The sequence below is a fragment of the Ptychodera flava genome, chromosome 14 (genome assembly GCF_041260155.1).
Source record: "Ptychodera flava strain L36383 chromosome 14, AS_Pfla_20210202, whole genome shotgun sequence".
Lineage (NCBI taxonomy): Eukaryota > Metazoa > Hemichordata > Enteropneusta > Ptychoderidae > Ptychodera > Ptychodera flava.
In genome coordinates, this window is record NC_091941.1 from 1,152,460 (window position 1) to 1,175,561 (window position 23,102).

Sequence of the window (23,102 nt, forward strand, 5' to 3'; positions counted from 1 at the left end):
TAAAATTTACCCAAATCAGAAAGTAAGAAATAAATGATAGTGTTATGTGTATGTCTAAATACTATTTTTTATACTTATCAATTTTATTTGGTATATAGAGCATGGCCAATAAATGACAATCATAGGGCTCAATAGTTCACTTTGAATAGCTTTGGTAGTAGACCAAGCTCATGAAAATGTTCTCAACACAAGCTACACCTTAGTTCTCTAATCTTATAGGTCAAATCTTAACTGCTTCCTAGGAATGCATGACTTATGGTAAAACATTTATTGGTATCACTTGTCAGCTGTACTGACATACATCTGTCTCCACATTATGTTAATTGAAGCCATTATTATATTTAACCTTTTTGTATTAATCCACCATATAAAGCTTATTTGTCAACTGCTTTATGTAGCAAAAAATTATCCAATGAAAAAATTAATTGCCTTTTTTAATTTCTTGTGGTGCTCTTTAACTATTACTACTTTGTAACAAAATCATACATAGATCTTTATGATATTCTTACAGGATGCAGTTGAACAAGAAATTCATAACCTCAGGAAGTCATACAGTTCCCAGTCTGAAACGGGATATGAAGATACTTCATCTCAGAGCTTTGAGGAACTATATCAAGCGATGACTCGAAGAGACAGAGAGCGAAGACCTCATCAAAGGTATGGCAGCTATGACAATGGTACATCAGCTGTAACCAGTACAAGACAACATACGAGAGAAAGAAGTGTTAGCCCATCAACTATGAGATCCTCCAGTGCAAGCAGATCATCCACAATCAGGAGAGAAAATGACAGTACAACTAACGTGTTCTCATCTACAACACCTGCAGTGAACTCACCCAGCCATGTTGGAACTCCCACTGTGTCAACCTTTGATAGTTATTCAGCACCCATGGCAACAGGACAGATAGTAGGAAGTTTCTCAACCGAGGAGAGTTCAGAATCTGTTTCATCATCACAACGTAAAACTTCCTCATCTTCAGCAGATGCTACAGATACTGTGACATTTGCATATAGGAACCAAAGTCCCAAGCGTTCTGTAAGAAGAATGGCTCGTCCTCATTCAAGACCAGTTGAGGTGCAGCCATGTACTATTCCAAGAGATGTAACATCAAAGCATTCCAGAGAAGTCTTTACAAGGACTGGAAATACAGAAACTGACACAGATAAAGGATACAGGTAAGGCATAAAAGTGCCTGTTCTCAAAATACTGGTTTATTTTGGATGATATTTTGGTAAAATAAATGAAGTCCAGGGCTGTTTTGTTATTACAAACAGATTTTCATTAATTTTCTGATGTTTGGACCTCACACAGACAGTCTTTATCAAGAGGTAGAAGATCAGCAAACAGTAAAATATGGGATTTAGATAATAAAAAGCAAGAAAATGATGAAATCAAACTACAATCTCAGAGAAGGTAAAATGAAAAGAACACACAATGCAAAGGAATTTGAAAGATTAAATGTATTTTAAGGTCAGAAATAAAAGATTACTAAAATGTGAGCCTTAAAACCTGTAGTCCTGTAAATGCTAATAAGTCATGAACAGTAGAGTTTACTACAGCAAAGTTTAGTCAGAAATGAACAGTAGGGCAAGGTTTAGTCAGAAATGAACAGTAGAGCAAAGACCACTTAGTGGGGGTATACTTCTAACAAAAAAAATTAACCCTTCAGAGAATTGAAAGAAAGTAACATGATAGGACTCCCTAACAGCAAGATTCAAGAGTCCTTTTGGCTAATACTTGATGGAAAGAATGTCTGAAATTCAGTTAAGATTTAAACTTGGATGATGTCAAATATTTTGAATATTTAGATATTTATCTTGATATTGAAATCTACTCAATTAAACAAGTTTAGAACTCTCCAGAAAAATTGATATAAGTATTTGTTTTTTTCATTGCACAGAGCTCAAACAACTCCAAAAGCAACCAATTTGTCATCCTCTTCATCATTGACACATGAGCAACCAGAGAGAGACATTACAATGTCAGTATCACGTACCCACAAACCAAGAGATGCACAGCAAGCTGTAGGGACAGTGAAACAAACACAGCAAGACAAACCTCAAACATTTGCTCAGCGTCATAGAGACAGACAGACTACTCCAAGAGTCAGGACCAGAACAGTTCCAGAATGTCACAGGGAGAGTAACCAAGTACAAACATTTCAAGCCAAACAACATCAAGAAGATAAAGACAGAATCACTCAACGTCGTACAAGAATGCCAAGAACTGCAAGTAGCTCTTCAGGAGATAGTGAGACAGCAACACCAGTGAGATATGAACAAAGACAACATGTACCTCATCAAATAGGTCAGCTATACTTTGCTACTTTAAGTTTTAGTCAGTGTTTATTTGATACTTCAAAGTTGTATGTTAGCAGTGTTTTATTTCTTCCTTATAATATGTGACCCTCTTTACTGTTCCTGTCTATTTATACAAATATTTCTTTGTTGTCTTCACCAGTTTCCAGAGATTACGTGCAGAGTGCTGCGCAGGCAACTGACTCTCTCTTGAATGAAGTAAGTTTCAAATTCATTGTCAGAATTCAAGTGTATAAACTTTTGATTAATTTTGTCAAAGTTTTGTCCGGTTACTCTGATCAAGTAAATGGCCATGAACTTGAGATTGTCACACACTCTACGTTTAGGCTGTTAATGTAAGACTCTAATAACAGTACTCTCATATCTATGTCAGAAAGAATGCTAATATGGTGCATATATTTTTTTAGATACTTCTGGCATGCAGATTTGATCCAAGACAGTCAAATCATCCAGTCCAAGCTGGTGGTTGGAGGTTAGTTTCTCACTTAATCCACAGAAGCATATATTTTCAGGATTTGTCACTTTGTTCAATGGAAAAGGTTTTAATCACTGATGAGCCACTTGTTCATAGTTAGAAGAGTTCTTTCTCACTGACTTTCAGCAGTTGACACATGTACGTAGTCATCTAATTTCAAGGACAGTATCAGAAATCACCAGAGCTCTCTAGTATTTTGACACATAAAGATGGCTCACTTGTTATAATAAGCATTGCATATTCATGCTTTTCATGTCAACTTGAGGTCGTTATATTTTCAACTGCAGTTGCCAAATCTAAAACCCATTTTTCTGTACAGTTTCCAGGGTGAAGAGAGAGAGGTTCTTATACTACGTAAAGAACATCAAACCCATCCAGTTCATAGGTAAGGGCATCGTCAGCCATTTATTTCACACAGAAGATGCCAAGATATATCCTCCTCTGTCTATTCCCCTCACAAAAGAATATACAAACATCCAGTTGACAAGAACAGCGCCCTCAATCAGTCATTCCAATGAAAATATCCCCTTACAGCTAGTTCCTTTATGCAGTGCCCTCAATCACACTATTCAAAAATTTGCTTTAGAAAGGCATTCTAGATAGAGTATCTCCATTCCCAACTTCAGCACACACTGTCTCCCACAGTTAGATCACAATTTAATGGTAATAGCATTTGCCAATACCAATTATTAATAAGACCAAGTTCAGCATACAGCGTTCAGAGTGTCCCAAATAACTCTGGTATAAACATTTCATTATGAAGATGTGTTGTTTTGTCTGTGTTCTTCATAATAATAATGACAAGATTCAAATTACTACAAAATTCAGATTCTCTAATTATTCTTCAATATCACCAACAACTTTATTCTTGAACATTGCAGTTTCATGGGAATTGGCATCGTCAGGGCTCCTGCAAAAGCTGTCTATGACATCCTAAGAAATCCATCAACAAGATATCTGTATGACAGAATGCTCAAGGTAATCACAAGTGCTTTGTCTTTTTGATATCTTTTTTTTCATCGCAGCAGAGAATTACTCATGACACAATGCAGTGCTGTCAAAGTTTAAAATCACAAAAAATAAATCTGTGCCCAGTCATGAAATCAATGTTTGGTGAATTTCAGACTGAACTTTGTAGTTACCAGCATCTCAAAAAGTATTTTACATCAATTCTATCAGCCATTTAAATTGTTTTACGAGAAAAAAACATTGTGTTTGCTCTCTTTTCATCAAAGCTGTTTGGTCATTTTTTTACCGACAGAAAATGAAGGTTGTCGAGAAGTTATCAGAAAATCTTCAAATTGTGTACATGTTGCATGAAACTGCACATTGCTTTCTGAAACAAAGTCGTGATGTATGTGTAGTTCAACAGGATTCCATCAAGGTAAGATGTAAAAGAAATATTGTGAAACAGTTTGTTTCTGTAGTTCTAAAAGTTTGGCACATCTGTATTTTATGTCAGTCATTTTAACCTTTAACTTGTAAGCTAGTTTGCACTTATCACTGCTGTCATGTATTGTAAGCTATTATACAATATTTATCACTGTAGTCATATTGTAAGCTATTATACAATATTTATCACTGTAGTCATATTGTAAGCTATTATACAATATTTACCCCTGTAGTCATATATTGTAAGGTATTTAACAATATCAGTGGTCATATATTGTAAGCTATTTTGCAACATTAATCACTGCAGTAATATGTTGTAAGCTAGTTTGCAATATTTATCACTGCAGTCATATATTACAAGCTATCCTACAATATTTATCACTGTAGTTTATTTTGTACGCTATTTTACAATATTATCACTTTGGTCATATATTGTAAGCTATCTTACAATACTCATCACTGCAGTAATATATTGTGAGCTATTTTACAATAGTTATCACTGTAGTCATATTATACTGTAAGCTATTTTGCAATATATGTCATTGCAGTAATATATTGTAATACAGAAAATCATGTTCATATTATTTTCCATTGAATGGAATCTTTATATTTTGATAGTTACTTTTATCTTGATGTAACGTAAGTTGCAAGTCAATAAATACATCACCTTTCCTGAACTTCAACTTTTTCTGCTCTGCAGAATGACAAGTACATTGTAGTTGCTACTTCAGTTCATCATCCTAGATGCCCGGCTACAGAGGGCGCTATTCGAGCTGAGGTGAGTGAATCATAGCAACTGAGAGAGTGTACTTTGCTCCACAAATACCCACTTGCACAGAGGACAAGACTGTTGCGACCAACCCTTCATGTTACATGATATAACCACACATCTGCATGCTTGCTTTCAGAATTTCTTTTGTTGTGTCTACAACTTCACATATGACAGGCGTATTGCTTTGATTGTCAGGTGTTTGCCATTAAGTGTTGTACTGCTGCTTTCATGTCAATCTTTCCTCTCCTGCTGCCCTTCCTCTTCTGTATCCTTTAAGATTTTATCTAGAAAGTGAAGAATTCTTAATGATGTAGAACGTGTGCCTTTGAAAAACAACCATGTGCTTAGACTGAAAGTTCAGTCAAGTTCAGTACTGTAAAAGCACTAATTTATTCACAGGGATTCAATTTTCTCACTAATTGATAAAATCAGCCAAATTAAATCTCAAGTAAATTGTTAATAAGTATAGACTCTATTGTTTCAGTAGCACAATCTGTGAATTTAAATCCCCTTGAAAATGTCATAAACATCCAAATGGTGAAATAAAATTCCAAGAACACGGCTTGTCCAAGTCTGATCTTCTGTGTCATCGTTCTTCACTAACATGACATTTACAAGATGTCTTGTTATGAGCCTTTTATTAACATAATACCTTCATATGAGCCTTTTATTTGCATTTTCAAATTACAAAATCAATAAAAAATGGATAATTTGGACGACATTTCAGCTGCAGAAGCTCATGATATGAATCCTGTGTGAGATAAATAATAAATACCATTATTCAGGAATGATTGACAAAATCTGATTGATAGGCACCAGTGGTAACAGTTCAAGGATGTATAATATAGTTTACAGACTAGCGGAGTGTGTTTAGTACTGAATGTGTATAAAAGGTTATAATATAGTTTCCAGACTAGCGGAGTGTGTTTAGTACTGAATGTGTATAAAAGGTTATAATATAGTTTACAGACTAGCGGAGTGTGTTTAGTACTGAATGTGTATAAAAGGTTATAATATAGTTTACAGACTAGCGGAGTGTGTTTAGTACTGAATGTGTATAAAAGGTTATAATATAGTTTACAGACTAGCGGAGTGTGTTTAGTACTGAATGTGTATAAAAGGTTATAATATAGTTTACAGACTAGCGTAGTGTGTGCAGTACTGAATGTGTATAAAAGGTTATAATATAGTTTACAGACTAGCGGAGTGTGTTTAGTACTGAATGTGTATAAAAGGTTATAGTATAGTTTACAGACTAGCGGAGTGTGTTTAGTACTGAATGTGTATAAAAGGTTATAATATAGTTTACAGACTAGCGTAGTGTGTTCAGTAATGAATGTGTATAAAAGGTTATAATATAGTTTACAGACTAGCGTAGTGTGTTTAGTACTGAATGTGTATAAAAGGTTATAATATAGTTTACAGACTAGCGGAGTGTGTTTAGTACTGAATGTGTATAAAAGGTTATAATATAGTTTACAGACTAGCGGAGTGTGTTTAGTACTGAATGTGTATAAAAGGTTATAATATAGTTTACAGACTAGCGTAGTGTGTGCAGTACTGAATGTGTATAAAAGGTTATAATATAGTTTACAGACTAGCGTAGTGTGTGCAGTACTGAATGTGTATAAAAGGTTATAATATAGTTTACAGACTAGCGTAGTGTGTGTAGTACTGAATGTGTATAAAAGGTTATAATAATTTACAAACAAGCATAGTGTGTGTATTACTGAAGGTCTATGAAAGGTCTTTATAATATAGTCTTCAAACCAGCCTAGTGTGTGTAATAAAATGTCTATAAAAGGTATTTATAATGTATTTTTCAAAATGGCATAGTTTGTTTATCACTGAATGTCTATTTAATGCATTTTCATAATCTCAACTCAAACAATCTCATTGATCACATTATTTAATAAAATTTTCACAAAGAATCACATTTATGTGAAGGTTTTCAAATGTATTTTACGACTGTTGCTGACAATTTCCGGTTCTTTTTATTCAATTACAGGTTGTGTGTGCAGGGTCTGTCATTGAACCAATTATCATTGATGGCAGAGAATGTGCCAAAGTTTATTACCTAACACAGGTGAGAATTGGAATTCAACTCTGTATTGACAATGAAACTTGGGTCTTGTTTGCTCTGAAAATCCTCAAGAAACCATGAAATGAATAATTGATACTTCTTTACAACATAACACTTTATTATGCTTTCACAAACTCTTTTAATTTTCAAGATGATTTCTAATGACAGCCCTCTTCATCAATAATGTGAAAATAATAAAATGCTATATCAATGACAGTGAATGACAATGAAAGTTATTGACTGTCACTTACTAAGTGTCAGTAAGTGTGAGTGATCCAGAGTGTCCATAACAATTAGTTCAAAGATTAGTTATATCTTTATCATGTACCTGATGCAAATGACACTCAAAGACACTTCCACAAAACAATCAAGGTCTGCTTGTGTGTACATTTAAGTCATTCTATCAGCAAACTTATTCCGTGTTTAACAAATTTACAAAAACTGTATAATTACAAATAGAGGAAATAGTTTTGGTAGCAATTTTTGTCTCAAATCTGCTGACCATTGTTCATCTATTTAAAGACAGCAATCAGTGTCTCCACCCAGTGTAAGTAATTTTGGAAGCTACAGACACAGTTCGGTTGTTACAGCTTACCTCTGACCTATGAACATTTGTTATACAATGTAAAGTGAATTTAATGATTTTATATTTACCCAAATTTGGCATTTGTTTGTAACTGTCTGAACTGTGCCCAGATCTATTTACACCCATGGTCATCCAATTGTTTATTGAGCCAGGTTGATGCAAGTACAAACCCTATTATTCATGCCTTGGGTGACATGATATCTAGACCAAGGTATCTATCTAGAATGGCACTATCTAGACCGAGGTATCTATCTAGAATGGCACTATCTAGACCGAGGTATCTATCTACAATGGCACAATCATTATGGGTACCCTCACATTTGGAGGATGTGTTTGGAAATGGCTGTTGTAAATTGTCTATTGTTCCTTATAGAACAACATTCTGCAATGTTATGATCTTAAAGTGTTGTGGTGCTAGTAAGTTGACTTCATACATGCAAGATGTTTATTTCACATGAACCATGCTTAATCAGGAATCTGATCATCTATAGTCTGTATGATAATTGATAAACTGTTGCTTTATATCTAGAGTATTCAGGGAAAATAACTGCAGAGTCTTTGTAATGGAAGTTCAAATATCAGGCGGTGATCTTGGTCAGTGGAACTATTTGGTGTGAGATTGTAGGCTGTCAATTTCCTGTACTAGGCAGTAAACCATGCTGTTACTATGTGGCATTCCCTTGGTGGCTTATCATTTTTATCACAACTGGAAGTTGTGATATAGAGGTGGTTTCAACCGGTGTTTGATGTCGTCCATTTCCGTAAACGACAAAAAGTCAAAAACTGCTGAACAGACTGCGTTGATATTTGATACCGATACATAGACTGGTTCCAAGGTTCCAATTCCGAAAAATGGAGCCAAACGGAGTGCCGGTTAGATAGTTTTGGGAAATTTCTAACCCCCCTTTTTATCTAATTGATTTTAGGGGTCTTTCATATATGTAGTTTTGGAATGTACGCCAATCCTGCATTGTGGACTGTTTTATGAGTTGTTGAACAGAAATGAGGTTTTGATGAATGTTAGAAATATGCAGGATGGCTGATTCGAAGTATAAGAGATTTCTATGGTCTTTTGGGCATCAAAAGCATTAAAAAAACATATTTCATAGTTTAGATCCTCACTTATGAGATGACCCTAGGCATTTGTTAAGTAAACATCCTTGAGTCAATATACAGACTTTGACATTCCAGAGATTAAGTATCCACAACCTCACATGTTACAGTCTTTCACTACAATGGTATGGCCCAAACCCATTGTTATCAATGGAGAGTGTGGACCTGTCTACAGGAAATTGGGGTGAACAGGTTAGACAATGACGTTACAAGTTGTAGGTTAGTTATCAAGGTAGCACCAGCATAGAGTCCTGAGCATCTGTCCATGTGTTCTCACAGGAAATTACAGGGAAAAAAATTATTTGAGAAGTTTCTCTCCTTTAAACAGAAGTATATTACACTTTAAACCTGTCATGGATGGATTGCTCTGAAATGATCTGAAACACAGTTATTGCCCATTAGCAACAAATCTACAGCAAGATTTATGTAAAGTTCATGAACTTACACAAGGTATTAGACAAAAGATGACCATGACATTGCTACTTTTCAACATTTATTTCATTCAGATTTCCCCAGCTTAGTGTATAATTTTGTAATCTTAATTACTGTCAACTTAGCTTTACTAACTTACTCTAACCTCATTATTCTTACACTACTGTTATACCTTATAACCACAAAATTTCAAGAGATGCATATATGATTGTCACTTAACAAACAATTTACAAATATGTCTTCTGCTTTTTCTCCATATACATATACATGTCTCTTTTCTCATAAAAATGAGCTTAAAATCACAATGTGAAAAATAGTCTTTCAGCTATATGTTGCTCATTGACTTCGTGGTCTGTCTAATTCACAGTGAGTGTGGTTGTTGATAAATGCCGATAATACTAGGCGGTCATTATGTCCAAGCGCCATTGGCGGTATTTTTTAACATAATGACCATAGGTCATTATCACATCTGGAAGTTATGGTATGGGTTAGCTTCAACCGGTGGTGGACAGTGTCCATTTTCCGTAAACGACAAAAAGTCAAAAACCGCTGAACAGACTGCATTGATATTTGGTAGAGATATTCAGACTAATTCCAAGGTTCCGTTTCCGAAAAATGGAGCCAAACGGAACAGCGGTTAGATAGTTTTGGGAAATTTCTAACCCCCCTTTAACTAATTGATTTTAGGGGTCTTTCATATATGTAGTTTTGGAATGTACACCAATCTTGCATTGTGGACTATTTAATGAGTTGTGGAACAGAAATGAGGTTTTGATGAATGTTACAAATAAGCAGGATGGCTGATTCAAAGTATCAGAGATTTTCATGCGCTTTTGGTAATAAAATTGATAAAAAACAACATATTTAATGTTTTAGATTTCTCACATTTGTTATGACCCTTAACATTATACAGACTTGATGACATAACTAGCTGCTGGACCTGTTTACGGGCGCATTGATTTAAAGACAAAGATCGTTTTATTTTGTAATAAGGACGTGTGATTTCGTAAAACATACTCTATTAGCCTGGAAATGTGATTTTTGCGAATATTGCTTACCCCACTGACAAACAGTGTGGTTTGAAAATGGCTGGAATTCGCTACTTCGGGACTTTGTTTTCTGTGTGCATTTACAGACAAACTCCAAACCCGCAGCACCTACCCATTCAGTATTTCATGTACAGGTGTACCCAGAGATAGAGTAGTTTCACAATGTGCCAGTTGTGATCAAGTGCCATTGGCGCTATTTTTTCATTTATCCACACTGTCCATGATTTCTGACAAGGATGTCAAGAGCCCTGGCATCAGGTGTTAATCATTTTCTCCATTTAATAGTCATTAGCAAAATGTGACTTTCATCTCATGTTGCCATGCCAATCAAATTCCTGAAAGGTACATTGACATTGTCTATGATATCCACAAAATTTCTGTTAGATAAGTTCCAAAAATCTTGAAAGTTACAAGAATAAGAAAAGAATTTCATGCAGATTAATATCACGATATTGTTTGCTGAGATGAAATTATCAAAGTAAATGGCAGAATGAAACCATCTGTTTGGGAGTTCCCATGTGCATATTTAGGGAGGTGCTTCCTGTGTAGCCTTGTGTGTGTACAGATGCAGTTTAATTTATGCGTCAGGAGGTCAAAGCAGGTCAAGTCAGGTCAAATCAGGTATTCCATCAGCAATTCTGTCACATCATCATGTGTTCCTCATCTACTCAGGTTACTGCCACTGCCCTCTCACCACAAATAATCAGTCAGGCTAAAATTATACCATCACTTGAGTGTAATTACTGAAGATGCAAAGCTGTCTGCTTTTTTGACAAGACTTTCACATGTATTGTTTGTTACAAGGGTCATCAGAGCAGCTGCCAATGTAAAGTCAACTTGTGCAATGTTTATTTGACAGGTTCTCAATTATGTAATTCAAGAAGCCATTAGCCGTGAACTGACTAAGCAGCCACTACATCACCTCATAAAATTCCACAACTTCCTCTCCTAAAACCCAGGAGAGGACAAACAGAAATAAGAATGGTGTTTGTCATAGTTTTAGTTTTAACTGCTGGTAACACCCAGTTTGGAGGTCATCTTAGTCTTCTTCAACATCCAATATTAATAGCTATAAGAAAAGACTCATCAAATCAAATATGTAAACCAACAAAGTAGTGGTAGTAGTAATTAATAATAATAATCATAATCATAATACAAATGTTATTACGCAGTTATCAATTCAAAGGATATACAAGAGGGTTTGTACACTGAAAAAGTATGACCAAAATGAAAAAACTCAAAATTTATGATGTTTATAAGAGTATTCTACTTTCGTCTGCACTTGGTACTCTGTGACAATAAACATCAATGTAAGTCAGTTATTTAAACATTATTTTGCAGAAGATATATGTACATTCCACGTTGACCAACATCCTATGACTTTCCCAGGGATGGCCTCACATCAGTCAAGTTTGTAAACTTCACTGGTGATTGGCAGCTTGCAATTTGAAGCAGTGACAGCGTCTGGTCCTGTTTATGTCTGATCATCTTGACATGGCCTGACTTCAAGTCGTAATGCGGCCTGACTGCAAATTCCTATGGACCGATTGCAAGTTGTTGCATGGCCTGACTACAAGCATTATAGGATGTATCTTGCAAGTTCAAGTTGCCAGAGGAAGTCAAAATCAATGATTGACACAAACTTTATGCCCCATGGAAATCATTGCCATGGTGACAGGGTCATGATTGTAGTTGCCATGGACGTGATAGTATGTGTCTAGGCCATGTGTCTATACTCAAGGTCATGACCATTTGCCTAGATTGTGCATACACTAACGAGAGTGACAATTTGCCTAGGTTGTGTTTACACTCATGAGAATGACAATGTGACTAGGTTGTGTATACACTCATGAGAGTGACAATGTGCATAGGTTGTGTGTTCAATCTCAACAGAGTGACAGACAAACAGGGTCTTAACAAACCACTTTTGTTACTGTTCCTAAAATGTAACAAATAAATTGCCAATAAAAGTAAACCAATTTTTATCCTGTTAATTTTTTTCAGGTTGACTTGCATGGGGATTTACCGATGAGACTTCTCAATCTCATCGCTAGAAGACAGCCGCTTTGCATTGCCTACATGAGAAGCTACATTGAGATTGGCCAGTGAAATGCATGGCATTGGAAGACCCCAGAAAAGTCCAACTATCAGCAGAGAAACATCATGCTTAAGTGAAGTGAATACATATTGTAATATCAGCTTAATGTAACTACTAAACCTGACTGATCATAAAATGCTGGCATACATATTGTCATTGTAGTTTAGCGGGATATGAAGGTGTTTATTAAGTATATGACCAAAACAACCATTATTTCATAAATCTAAGACAAATTGACCAGAGCAGGCTAGTTCAAATAAATGTGACGGTAAAAGAGACCATCAAGAAACCTGTTCTGTCTTCACTGATTTTTAAACATCCATTCAGTATTTTACATTGATATACAAATTTTTATCTATTCGACCAAGTGTTTACCAGTTTACCAAAGTGATTTTAACTTAGATCTTGACGTTGAAGGGATAGGATAAGTTTTAACTTGCTTTTTCTGCAAATAATCTTAATATCCAGGAATCTGTTGAAATATTAGTACTGAGATACGTAGCGTCCAAGTTTTGTGTATAACCATTGGTGTGCCTTATCTAAGTGACCACACAGTGTATAACCATTGGTGTGCCGTATCTAAGTGAACACACAGTGAGTTGGAGATTTTATTTTTGTTTTAGCTACCTCACTCCACGGCTAATGGTATGTGGGGAGTATATTTACAGATTTACTGTCCATTAAATTTCAACACATATAGTATAGATAAATTATTTTGAAATCCCTCCATGAAAACATGTATTTTACTTAATTTGAAGGGAGGGATTGTTTTTCCTTTGCCCTTTGTGGTTTAAAAATTTTTCAACCTAAAGCTGACATGCTTGAAGTAATACCGTTCCATTCACCAAATTAGGAGAGATATCTCTGTTTGTTACATGTACATACCATTACAAACTCTGTTCAGAGCTTTAACCCAGTATGCAAACGTTTTAAATACAAAATTGTACCTTTATGAAACAAGAGCCTCTTCTTTTAAAAATTTTATATTACTTAAATATTCTTGCTGATAATGTGATAAGAATTTTGGTGAAGATTTTTGTGGAATTTGACAGAATAATCCACCATGTTGAAAATCAAGAGATAAAGAAAATGTTCTATATTTTTAATGTGATGTAAGAAAAGAAACCATGTATAAAGAACAATTGTGAATGTTGTACATATGTAGGGAGTAGTTTATTTTCAAACGCCAGTACTGAGGTATGATAGTACTGTACAGAAACGGTGACTCAATACTTTGTACAGCTATATTTATTATAATTTATACTTTGTCAGTCTCACTGAATGGGTAAATGTGCCTTCCAACCATTCTGTGAAATGGAATCTTTTGTAAGTAAACTAATATAAATATAAACACTTACGTATACCATTTCATGCATGTATAAAACAAAAGCACCAGTTTGTCCAGCTGTTTGTCTAGCTTTTTGTCCAACAGTTTCAAGCTCCCTTTAAAGTGTTTATTCTTAATCTCACATTGTGAAATATTTGTATTTGTTTGTTGTATTGCATGTTAGGTGGTTTCGAGTGCAACGCCATGGCAACATATCAATTTACAGTGCATGCATACTTGAGTAAATTACGATTTTCATTTTAAACATATATTGATTCAAATTTTTGATTACACTATTTCTTTTGTCCATAACAATTAAATATGAGGTATAAATATGTACAGTTGTATTTTCTAATAAATTTTCCCCTTTGGATGTACAGATTTCCAACTATACTTGATACCTTCTCGAAGATGGGAGTTATATTTATATTACAAGAAAACAAACTAAATTTTTTTGGGGAAAGAAAACAGAGCCCAGCTTGTATTGCTGTCAAATGTATTTCAGAGACAGCTGTCTACCATACAGTGGCTTTCTGCATAGCTTTAAGCCGATATTTGTGTCAGTTATATGTTGATAAGGTCACTCAAGGTCATCTGCAAGTTTTTATGGTGTTTTTCTAAGAGTTTTCATAACAGCTTAAAACAGTCCCAAGACAACTGATCTCAGCAAATTCTCAAACATCTGATGGCAATACAGTTATTAATAAATTGATATGCCCACATATGTGCCTTCCACCATACAGCACATGATTGGTTTTTTCCATAGAAATAAAGTTAAAACTTACAATAAAAATCTAATGAATAGTTTCATCTTTACTTACAGCTCCACTGTCAGTGATTAATTTAAATAGGTTGATTTTTTGTCAGTGTGTGTTGTCCTATGTCTGTCATCCGCTGTCAACTTTGCACCTCTCTTAAACCGCTGTTAAGAATACTTCCATTTTTCATCAACCAGTCAATAAGTGTGGCTGAACTTTGATTTGTTCAAATTATGACGCGATTTGCATATGCAATTGTGTTTTTTGGCTGATTTATTCATTTTTGGTACAACAGCTTCTTCTCTGATACCGCTGGTCTGGTAGCTTGCAAATTTGATAGGAAGCTCCTTGAGATGGCTTTATGAAGTTTTGTCAATATTATCCCAGAAATTACTGTAATATTTGTGTAATTTTTGTAAAACTTTATCATATTTTGATCAATTTTTGTTCCAAAATCATATGGTCTTTAACGTTGTCCAACAGCATAGTCGATGTGCTCAAATGAGGATAAAAGTTGAATATGCTAATGTTTGGGACTTATTTTCTCATTTTGGTCAAACATTTTCTTTATACATCTGGCCTTACAGCTTTGAAATTCAGTAGATAGGTTCCAAGGGATGCCTGTGGTAGATTGTGTGAAATGAACTTTCCAAGTTCTGAAACATACAGACAACCTTTCCAAGTTACAGTTGTGATCAGTATGTCATGTAATGTAGACATCATTGTCTAACCCAAAAAAGTAACTTTCTCGTTACGCAACTGAAAGTTACAGGTTAATTTTTCAAAACCAAACGGCATCCTGCAAAACTGGAATTATCTCTAATGTACAATATTGCAGCTTTTCTCTTTGCATCACATTTTATTTGTCAGTTGCCTTTGGTCAAATCGGTCTTTGAAGAAGCACCTTCGGGTGAACAACTCTGCAGAGTTCATTACTTCAAAACAAAATCAATTGGTTCCATCTTTCGTTTCCACTAGAACTACAGTAGATGGAAAAGGCGAAATTTAGGGTTCAATGCCACTCTGAATGAGCCTTCCGCGATTTTCCTTGTTGCCTTGTTAGCTCTATATTGATATTTCATCCAGGCCTTCCACTAGGGCCAACTTGTGACGTGGACATTGAGGATGTCGTTACTGATTTGTGTTTCTGTAACTTACCAGTGATGAACTCACTGAGATTAACGAGGAATAATTCTGAAATTTGCATTACAGATTTTTTCTACACTCTTGGTCAAAACAACTTCGAAATCACTTTTCCAATACCATTCAAATTTTGTTTCAAGATGTCCTAAGACGACGACTTTCGATCAGATATATCCAAATGATGGTCAAATTTCCATATGTAAATTTTGGAGACAATTTTCTCCCTTTTTATCGGTCAAAACACTGTAAATGTCCGCTGCACCGGAGCGTATTCAGGTCACATCTGGTTAAACTATGTCTTGCTGGTATCATTGCTTTTTAGAGTCAAAATATTTTTGCATTCACATCGAAAATGTTTTGTTGATATCGTTAAAAGAATTGGACGGCAAGCTGATCAGATTAGCCACCTATTCCAATTCAAAGTTAGATTCGGTTACGAATGTGCCTCCTAATATGCAGATGGTATACTCGCTTGGATTTCGTTCTTGACCTCCCTGTGCAGAACTATGTTGCTTCAAACATGCTTCCTGAGTCGCATTTTTTTTTGCGTGGGGCGTTGTTCCCACTACATCCAAAGGAATGTCAAACATTCCGGTATATGATTGAGAAGTACATCGTAGTTGTGACTCGGATAACGGTTTGCAAGGTTAAAGCAGATGTTGCGTTCAAGGGGGCGTAGAACTAAATGTATTTCGTCGTTTTCGCAGGCGTGGTTCCGGGAGTGGTTCCCTGGAGTGTTTCCTTTGGTGAATGATTTTCCCTCGTGTTCCCTGCAAGGAAATAGTCATACTTATCGATTGTAAGAAAATGTGTCAGAAACACGTCACGTCTGTTTAAGGATGAACTTGGAGTTTTGGCATCGAGCTTCTTCAACGGTTTCCAGACATTTACATGTAATACAAAATTACCCCCCCCCCCCTCGAAATACAGTGCACACAGTGATTACACTAAATTGAAGTTCCTTAAACATTAAAACCAATTGCTACTACCAAAAACCCCTTTGGAGGCAAAGTACAGAGGGAGAAAATCGGAAATTGTATACAAAACAAGGGATTACTCCACAATCTTGGTATGTTCATAACGCTAGTTTAAATCCTTAGAGATTATAAAGACAGAGAAGCGGTCAGTTTTACCCAGGGACTATACTTCAGCTACTCGTTTTAAGAAAATAGGAATCAATGCATCCATCCGCCTTATTGCATTAACATATAAACCTAAAAGTACGTAGACTACTCAATTTGCTAAACAGACCGATTTTCGATAGTCGTTATCGTCCTCTCTATGTGGCATTTACAATCCACAGGCTTTAAAAATCACAGCAGACCTAAAGAAACACAGAGATTGGAAGAAATCCTGTTTCAGGCCGTAAAATTCTCAGAAAGTGGTAACAAAATCCACACCAACTTTCAACTTGTCGATTAAACACGACTTTCTTGAAGACGTGCTTTCTGTGCAATATGACCTCCCTACCTCTCTCTCTCTCTCTCTCTCTCTTTCTCTCTCTCTCTCTCTCTCTCTCTCTCTCTCTCTCTCAGCAACGCCTTTTTCTAATGTTCTAATACGACGACTGACGGACACTACTGCTTGTGTCTGTGCTCGGATGTCTGAGGCGCCAGGGCAAATAGACAGCTCGCCTCATTTATTCGTGTGTGACTGTTTTACCCCTTCTGAGCAAACTACTTTGTCCCACTGCAGAAGGTCCGGTGACAGGGTCTCTTTCTGGTTGATTTTTATTCGAATCATCTGGACTTTCCCTACAAGGTTATATTATTCCTTGACCTTCAGTGCACCTATCAGGAAATGTGAAATCTGAGGAGCTTTCATTTATGTTCCAGAATCATTTTATGACATCCCTAACTGCTTAAGAAAATGCTCCTCTACTGCTTTAACTCGTTATCTGTTGACGGTTCAACAGAACAAATAATTACATCGCCTGGTTTCAGTTCAATACGTGTTTATGTATCGACACAAACTCTTCGTATTGAGTTTTGCAAAGAACGTGACCTGACCCTATCAGGCTATAGTTCATAAATTGCCTTAGACCAGAACCGGCGCCGATCTTGATCTGCTTCATGTAGCCACAAGTGTTTCTAACGAATGGCAGGAATGACATTCGTTCTTTTAAACCTTGAACGATATCTCTGTATATACACTTATTAAACCTCTTAAACGAGTCACTTACAGAAATTCTTCGATCGCAATGCCATTCTAGCTCCCCAATAAAGGTCACAAGCTGGAGATATCGCGTAACCACGCAGAATCTGCCGGGCATACACCACCGTCACTCTGCATTAAGTGGGTATTTTGCTTATCATGAGGGGTCCGTTGATAGACACAAATAGAGCTAACACGCTCCGACGGACCTGTTGTGAACGTTAACCACCCGATTCGAAGACTTGGCACTGCCATACAGTTGACCATTTCCTGTGGTGTTTTACGATACTGGTTGGATCGCTGGAATGTGTTACTAGGTCCATTCGCCAACTCTTGGTCTGCTAGATATCCGGCTGCATGAGGTTAGGTTTTCATCATTGCTTTAAAAAACCACCGAAGAAAATTGTATCCAAATCTCAGAGGAGAACACAATCAAACAGACGGTCGTTTAAGAAAAGGTGAGTTGATGTGGATGGTATTCATTGCTTGATGCTTTCATAATGTAAGGTACTCGGCTGTCTTCTATGTTCCTCGGAACAGGAATACGTTCAAAGAACGCACACATACATTATCTAAGGGGATAGCACAAACGCAAATGCATCGACAAAGGGGACAGCACAAACGTAAAAAAGTGTACATATGACACTGAGACAGGCCCATGTCGGTCGTCTAGACGTCTTTGTTTGTGTAATGACCTTTTGGAAGTATGCACTTTATAAATTAATCTATATGACAATATCTCATCGAGGAAAATGTCGCTTTTCACTCTTGGTGTGGAAAATGGTGGAGAGGACATTTCTATACATAGCCGAGGTATTATTTCGACGTGCAGATGAGTAAGGGCTATATCATTTAACTGATAGCAATCTATTATATAGCAGCAAAACAAACAGAAACATTTCAATGACACAGGTTCCAGAACAGTGCCGTGTGACTGTAAATCTTTCCTACCCTCCAGTCTAATGAAGCAGACTACGATGGTTTTTTTACTGTTTAAGAAGTGTGTCGGGCACACGGGGACTTTCTAACGATGTGTTTGATGTCAGCAGCTGTTTCGAGAAAGATGGCTATACAAAGGAAAGCACAGCGCGTCATTCTACATATATCTGTACTTGGTTAGGTCATTCATTCCAACGCACGCAACACACACGGTATCTGCGTCAAGTGTTTCCTGCCTTCGCTCATGTTACAGCATCGATACGACACGGCCTAAAACTCAAGTGAACGGCTGTCTGGACCAAAAATCTTGTCGGATGAATAGTATTACCAGATGTTTATTCCTTCTGTCTTGGAAAACGAGACTCAGATTTTTCGTGACTTGCCTACACTTTTTTAACATTTGTGTGATAATCTTTTCACGGTTATGTGGCTTGACGTAAATGTATCATAGATTAGTGACGTCATGTGACGTCATTCTCGTCTAGATAGACACGATAAAACATATACGATGGCCTTCGATGTTTTCCTTCAAAGTCTCATAAAGACCACGTATTTCGACGAGCAGATAAAAAGACAGTTACCTGTTCGATGAACAGGGCGGATATAACTTCCAAATTTTTGGTTTGCTGAGTTTTGTATGCTTGGTCGAAAGAAGCGAATTGGCCTGGTTGTAGAGCTTCATTATCTATTTTGATTCGTTACTTGATAGTTTTTTCAATATTTTATGCAAATTGTGGCGGCCATTATGATGTTACGATTGACCAGGTGTTCACCGATGTTTGTGGACGTGTTCTCGGACTGCTCCAACGAGACTGCATAACATTTGAAAAGAGCACGCTTGTCTGGTTGCTGCACATAGCCTACTATTAAAACTGGTGGACCAGTGAATGTGTAGCGGGAATATCTATCTCATTTGTTCAACGTGAAATGAAGGTGTATGAGAAGAAATGTTGTCGTAGAAGTGAAGCGGCCACTTCTCTAAGTTTGCGAACTGTGACACGTTTATGGACTCCGACACCATGCAGCGATGTAGATGTTCTTCGCGTTGCCACGTCGCACTACAGACCAGACTGTTTAAGTTGAAACCACGCGACGCGGACTCTGTATAACGGACTTGCACAAACAGCGCTGCAAGTTCTCGACCAAGATGGGTAAATCTTAATAACTTTTGTTTAAATTAATGCTTTAGTTTCGATTAAATTTTCATTTATAACTTAACCCCATGGTGGGCTTCAATTCTTCTCTGTCTGTCTAGTAATTTATACCGTAACAGTACATACATGCATGCATACCAGCATCCATCCATCCATCCGTCCGTCCGTCCGTCCGTCCGTCCATCCATCCTTCCATCCAGCTAGCTAGCCAGCCAGCCAGCCAGCAGACAGACAGACAGACAGACAGACAGACAGACAGACATACATACATACATACATACATACATACATACATACATACATACATACATACATACATAGGTAAATACATGCATACAAAGATGGTTATTAAGGATGCAATTTTATCAAAGACTCGCCTCTTCCTTTCTCATTGTTGACTTTGATTTCACTGACCTGTGTTAACTAGCGGGCATTGGTATAAGTCACCGTACACATTTAATTGAATAAAAATTTGTCTCAACGATTGCAATAAGGCTATGACGTAACATATGGAACTGCATGCCGGTACTTATATCACCAGGTATCAACTAGTGACATTTAGGGTGATCGTATTCACTTTTTGAACAAAATGAGACAACCGTTTTTTTTAATTCCTCAGCTAAAAGCTAATATTTAACGCTCTTATGATTCAACTAATTCACAACAATTTCCAAAGGAAACCTCTGTTTTTAATGCCTTGAACTGGAACGCTAGTACTAGGTTTGTGAGTTGTCTTATACGAAAGAGGCAGTTTGACGGCCAGTGCAGAAATACCTAGAGCAAATTAAACCGATACCACAATTCAGCGTCACTTATATATAAATATATATTCCTTCCACGTCATGGTCAGGTATGAGAAGCATCCCGTGGTGGGATTGAATTCCACGTCTGATCTCCGTCGGTGTTGCTGGTGAAACCGAAAATAATGGCATTCACATCAAAATGGATTATAATGTCAGCAGTGTTTACAGTCATTAGAAGTCAAGGACTGGTCTTAGTGGTTGGACCAACTAACGGCGGGTACGTCTTCACCTTCATGAGTTTGGCAATGAATGTCAGTGAGACATCGTTAACTTTCAGCGACGTTGATTTATCATTTCATTGTAATCATTTTGAGAAAACGCACTTCCTGAATTGAATACACCGTTAACGACCAATCACCACATAATCAGCCAAAGTTGCTTGGTTCGCATGAATTTCATTGAATCACCAAATTTTATTTCCCACAAGACAGTTATTACCAAACTGGACTGCGTCGATTCGTACGAATCCTACCTATATTGCTTCCAACATATGTGTGACCTTTGACTCCATTAGAGAACGGACATGAAACAACGTTGAATCATATCCAATATTGATCTCTCTAGGGACTAGGGTGTTTGCTCACGGCGATATGAAGTGGGAAATACATTTTATTTAACTTCATTTTGAAAATACAGAAAACTTTCAACCTTATATGCCATTATTGTTGTCTCAGAGATATCTCCACAAGCATTGAATTACGTTCAATAATAGCTTACTCTTTACAGCACACTGTCCGCGTAGTAAAAGAATTATTCCAGCAGTATAATCGTTAAATTAATTTCCAATTACCCTACTTTCATGTATTATGTTTAATGCATCATATACGAGCGCAAAGTCGTCTCAACGCAACGACTATTTTCTCTGATCGTTGTTTTGACACTTTGAAATCATCAGATATGATCAGGAATTGTCATAAAGTGATAAATGATGGTTAACAATCTAGTGAATTGAGGTTTAGTCAACATTACAACTTTTTCAAAGCACCGATATTGCAAAATATGTCGAGAGAATCCATTCCGCAAAAGAGCAAAATCCAAGATAAATATCCACAGGTACCGTCGATATACAATTGATAAATACTTGTTATTTCAACATTCTGGAGGACATGTACATTAAGCTATTATGCTAAAATATAACGTATGGAATGGTCAATTCTTATGATAAGTTGCAACAGCAAATGATTTCTCGTTCTCTTCGTATTCGCGTTCTTCGATTCATCTGGACGTACCATCAAATAAAACTTTGGGTGAGGCCCAGCCTGTCTCTGTTAACTTGCCAGTAACTTCTCCTTCTCTGTCTGACTTTCACTGTCTGTCGATCACTTCCTTCCAATTGCTGACTGGTGTTTCTGAACTGTTTGCCTTCCTCATGTCTTGCAGACCGAATGTTTGTGGGAACACATGCTGTAGAGGATGGCGGCTGAATCCCTCAACTAAGCAGTGCACCATACGTATGTAACGGGATATACTTCCCTCTCGATGTATGTTAAATCTGAATCCAGTAAATGGGTCATAGGTTTATTGATGCAGTATTTTAGGTCAAGCCATATTTTTTTAGTTCCAGTAACCGTGAGATTCCCACGTAAAATTGTAGTCAGCTGCAGTGCCAAAGACGTGTTGTGTTGGTTGAGTGTAGAAAAACGCTACTAAATCATTAAGCGATCTGTTTTGACTCACGTCTGCGCACACCAAACCATTCTACTCTGCCTTTTAGCCTTATCGCATTCTTCCTTCTTCGATAAATCAAACAATGGCCGCTTGATTTCGATTCATATTCTCTGTAGCTATGCAATCGTTTCTTTGCTATTTATATATAAGCAGTTGCTATTCTTTTGAAATCAAATATTAAGTAGTACGGTAGCACTGCTAGTTTATACATGAAAAGATGAAAACTGCCAAATGCCGGCAACAACAGAGCTTTATATTTGTCTTGCCTGTCAGTGTTTTTCATTATGCATTATCCGTATTTCACTCGTGCCTTTATGCTTAAGTTATTTTATTTAATTCAAAGTTTGTAATAAATACCAAGCATTATCATTATCATCATCATCAATATCATCATTATTATGACAACTGTCGATGCCAACTTTACAAGCAACAGCGACGTGACTAAGAGTGGTTTAGTTATACCGGATATTGACAGATGTTGATTTAGATAATTGCCTTTTCGAGTATTTTTATTTTCACAGACTAGTTTCTAACATTTTATATAAATTCATTCAGCGATCTGTGGATGTCTAAACGGTGGACGATGCATAGCACCACGTCGCTGTTACTGTCCGTCGGGTTTCACTGGAAATGTTTGTCAATACCGTGCCTATGTGACGTCACAACCGCCGATTATAACCACGGGTACGTACCAACTGTTTGTGTGTAATTTTACTCAATAGGTCGTATATGTTTTGTTTTCCACGAATTGAAAAACGTTTACCGCAATCCGACCAAACCACCAGTTGAAAACTGATTGTGAATAAATACGTGTATTTATCAAATGCCTACTGTAAT

The 23,102-nt window shown here is 36.6% G+C and overlaps 2 protein-coding genes across 3 annotated transcripts in view; both read left to right on the plus strand.

The window, feature by feature from the left end:
• The window catches only part of LOC139148900 (serine-rich adhesin for platelets-like), a 28,873-nt gene extending 14,434 nt beyond the window's left edge, over positions 1-14,439 (plus strand). The window contains exons 2-11 of the mRNA XM_070720347.1: positions 512-1,176; positions 1,902-2,308; positions 2,462-2,517; positions 2,727-2,791; positions 3,114-3,179; positions 3,676-3,772; positions 4,056-4,178; positions 4,887-4,964; positions 6,967-7,044; positions 12,226-14,439. Coding sequence (XP_070576448.1) covers positions 512-1,176; positions 1,902-2,308; positions 2,462-2,517; positions 2,727-2,791; positions 3,114-3,179; positions 3,676-3,772; positions 4,056-4,178; positions 4,887-4,964; positions 6,967-7,044; positions 12,226-12,330 — 1,740 coding nt within the window. The 3' untranslated portion in view covers positions 12,331-14,439. The remainder of the gene's footprint in view (positions 1-511; positions 1,177-1,901; positions 2,309-2,461; positions 2,518-2,726; positions 2,792-3,113; positions 3,180-3,675; positions 3,773-4,055; positions 4,179-4,886; positions 4,965-6,966; positions 7,045-12,225) is intronic.
• A 3,086-nt stretch (positions 14,440-17,525) lies between these two features.
• LOC139148902 (latent-transforming growth factor beta-binding protein 1-like) overlaps positions 17,526-23,102 on the plus strand; it is a 34,368-nt gene continuing 28,791 nt past the window's right edge. The window contains exons 1-4 of one of the 2 annotated variants that reach the window (XM_070720351.1): positions 17,526-18,159; positions 20,645-20,814; positions 21,978-22,048; positions 22,821-22,949. In XM_070720351.1, coding sequence (XP_070576452.1) covers positions 20,720-20,814; positions 21,978-22,048; positions 22,821-22,949 — 295 coding nt within the window. In that variant the 5' untranslated portion in view covers positions 17,526-18,159; positions 20,645-20,719. Of the gene's footprint in view, positions 18,160-19,771; positions 19,792-20,644; positions 20,815-21,977; positions 22,049-22,820; positions 22,950-23,102 lie in introns of those variants that run through there. The other variant, XM_070720352.1, reaches the window with a different exon arrangement.